At 50.8% G+C, this 2286-nt stretch overlaps 2 protein-coding genes across 2 annotated transcripts in view; both read right to left on the bottom strand.

Moving 5' to 3' along the window:
- Positions 1-729, bottom strand: part of PPTG_22457 (hypothetical protein) — a gene marked incomplete at both ends in the record, with an annotated part of 2161 nt that extends 1432 nt beyond the window's left edge. Inside the window, one exon of the mRNA XM_008904306.1 lies at positions 129-729. Within this exon, the coding sequence (XP_008902554.1) occupies positions 129-729 (601 nt within the window). The remainder of the gene's footprint in view (positions 1-128) is intronic.
- A 275-nt stretch (positions 730-1004) lies between these two features.
- PPTG_09054 (eukaryotic peptide chain release factor subunit 1) lies at positions 1005-2228 on the bottom strand (the record flags this gene model as incomplete). Its single annotated transcript, XM_008903907.1, has 1 exon — positions 1005-2228. The coding sequence occupies one exon, from the start codon at positions 2226-2228 to the stop codon at positions 1005-1007; it is 1224 nt and encodes a 407-aa protein (XP_008902155.1).
- Positions 2229-2286: the final 58 nt, after the last annotated feature.

The following is a 2286-nucleotide window of genomic DNA, read 5'->3' as shown; positions in this document are numbered from 1 at the left end:
GTCGATGGATCCGCTTCCGTCCAAGTCGAGAATCATGAATTGTTGCTTGAGTTTAGTCAGTTCCTTGGGTCCAAAGAGCAACGCGAGTGTCAATGATGCTGAGTACCGATTCTTGTCTTGTTGCTTACGTAACAAGTGGAGAAATTCATCGAAATCCACCTCTCCGTTGCCGTCCTTATCAACTGCTTTAATAAGTTCACGAACGTTGTTTAACGTGAGTTGTTCACCGAGGTTAGTGAAGAGTTTGTGGAGCTCATTAGCATTGATAGATCCACTAGAATCCGCGTCGTAGTGTGCAAATTGTTCCCGAGCAAGCGCCACATCTTGTGTCGAATAACCTAGATATTTCTCTTCATTTTCTTCATTTTTATTGTCATTGTCCAGATCAACCACTTGTAGACCACTTTCTTCTTCTGTAGGCTCAGCTTCGGACGTGTCTTCCTCTTTCCCATCATATACCGCTGTCAAGTCGATATCATCGTTGCGAAGTGCACGAGGTTTCTCCCACGTTGTCTCGCCCGTACGTTTATCCAAATAATAATGCAGTCCCGAGTCGGCGTCGTAAAACTTCTCAAAAACGGATGCCAACATTTCACGCAGTCTCAATCTCGCCGTACGACAACGAAACATCCGCTGCAAACACGCCGCTGCCTCTTGTTCTCGCTTCTCTTGCACCTCATCCACATTGCCTTCCATACGCTCGACCACAGTCGCATCAACCTCACCCATAGCAACCACGTCTCTTCGTCACCAAAAAGTTAATAAAAAAACTTTAAAACATAAGCAATCGCATGGAATATTGTATATTCCTTGCCTTTGGGTATTTACAGCTCGTTCCATTGCCTCCTCTCGAAAAATCTATAGCGGCTATGAACGTCTGCGTGTGTCAAATGCAGTCCTTTGTCAAATTTTGCGCAAGTTCCTTCCGCCGCGCCACGGTGCGTGACGCTTTTGCTTTCCTAAAAAAAAACTAAGCGCAAAAAAGCGTCACGCAATAATTATTTCTACATGAACGCGTCTTCGTCAAAGTCCGAGTCGTCGTCATCGAACTCGTCGTAGTCCATCTCCATGAAGTCCACCTTCCATCGGAGAATGCCGCCAATGCCACCAAAGCCCTGGCAGAACTGCGAACCTTCCTGCGAACGCGCCGTCACGAACTCCAGCGTCGTACCGAACTGCTTGTAGTTGTTGGCGAACCATTCCACCAGCGGCACACGCTCCACCGTCTCGAGATTAGCTCCGGTCTCAGAGTCCACAAAGTTCGAGTCCACGCTCTCCTCCGACGGCGACAAAATCTTGACCGACTCTATGCCTGTCGTATCGTTACGCAGCACATAGCGGTGATGCGGCAGATCTTCCCACAAGATGAGCGTCTCCACAGCTCCCAAGTCTAGCGCTTTCATCGTGTCGCTCACACCGAAGCAGTACTTACCCGAATCTTGGGCGATCTCCTCCATGTAGCTCACAATCAGCTTCTTCTCCTGCACGAATTTAACGTTCGCGAGGGTCTCGGCAGCCAGTTCAATAGCCTGGTTGAAGCCGTTCTCGCCACCGTAGGACACATCCACGACCTTGACCACAATAGCCGCCAGACGCTTGTCGAACAGGTCGGAGCCGTTAAGTTCGTTCTTAAAATCGGCCGAACCAGCCAACACTAAATTCGAGATGTTGGGCTGGTCGTTCGTGATGAACATCTGCGTGGCTGTTTCGGCCACTTTACGCACGTAATTGTGGCGTTTCTCGAGACGCAGACGAGCGAAACGCAGCGCAGATTGACCACCACGTCCGTGCTTCTTGGGAAGGTCCACCGAGAACTTGTGCAGGATCTCGCGGTTGCTGCCGGACACAGCGCCGTACAGCGCACCATTACCGTCCATGATGATGAATCCGAAGCGGTCCTGGTCCTGCAGCAGCTCGCCCAGAGCTTCCGTGTGGAACTTGTTGTCGCACATGTAGAGCGACGTGTTGATGGGGCGGAAAGGCTCAAAGTCAATGTTCACGCGCTTCTCCTTGCCCTCGTCCGTGATGATAGTGCCGCAGTAGATGATGAGGCCGTTGGGAGGACACTTGTTGTACAGCTTCAGACGCTGCTGCGTCGACGTGATGGCTCCCAGCACCGACAGGCGGTTCACACGGGACTTGATGTTGGAGGCTGTACCCATTTCATCCGCAAGCATCTTCGCTACGAGTGGGATCTGCTGCTTGGGCGGGATAATCAGCGAGATCATGCTCGTACCATTGCTAAGGAGGACATGGAGAGGATGTTATTTTCGGACCGAAATTAGT

Source organism: Phytophthora parasitica, assembly GCF_000247585.1.
Source record: "Phytophthora parasitica INRA-310 unplaced genomic scaffold supercont2.17, whole genome shotgun sequence".
In the NCBI taxonomy this organism is placed as follows: Eukaryota; Oomycota; class Peronosporomycetes; order Peronosporales; family Peronosporaceae; genus Phytophthora; species Phytophthora nicotianae.
Note: the sequence above shows the minus strand (reverse complement) of the source record. Positions and strands in the feature narration are given on the sequence as shown.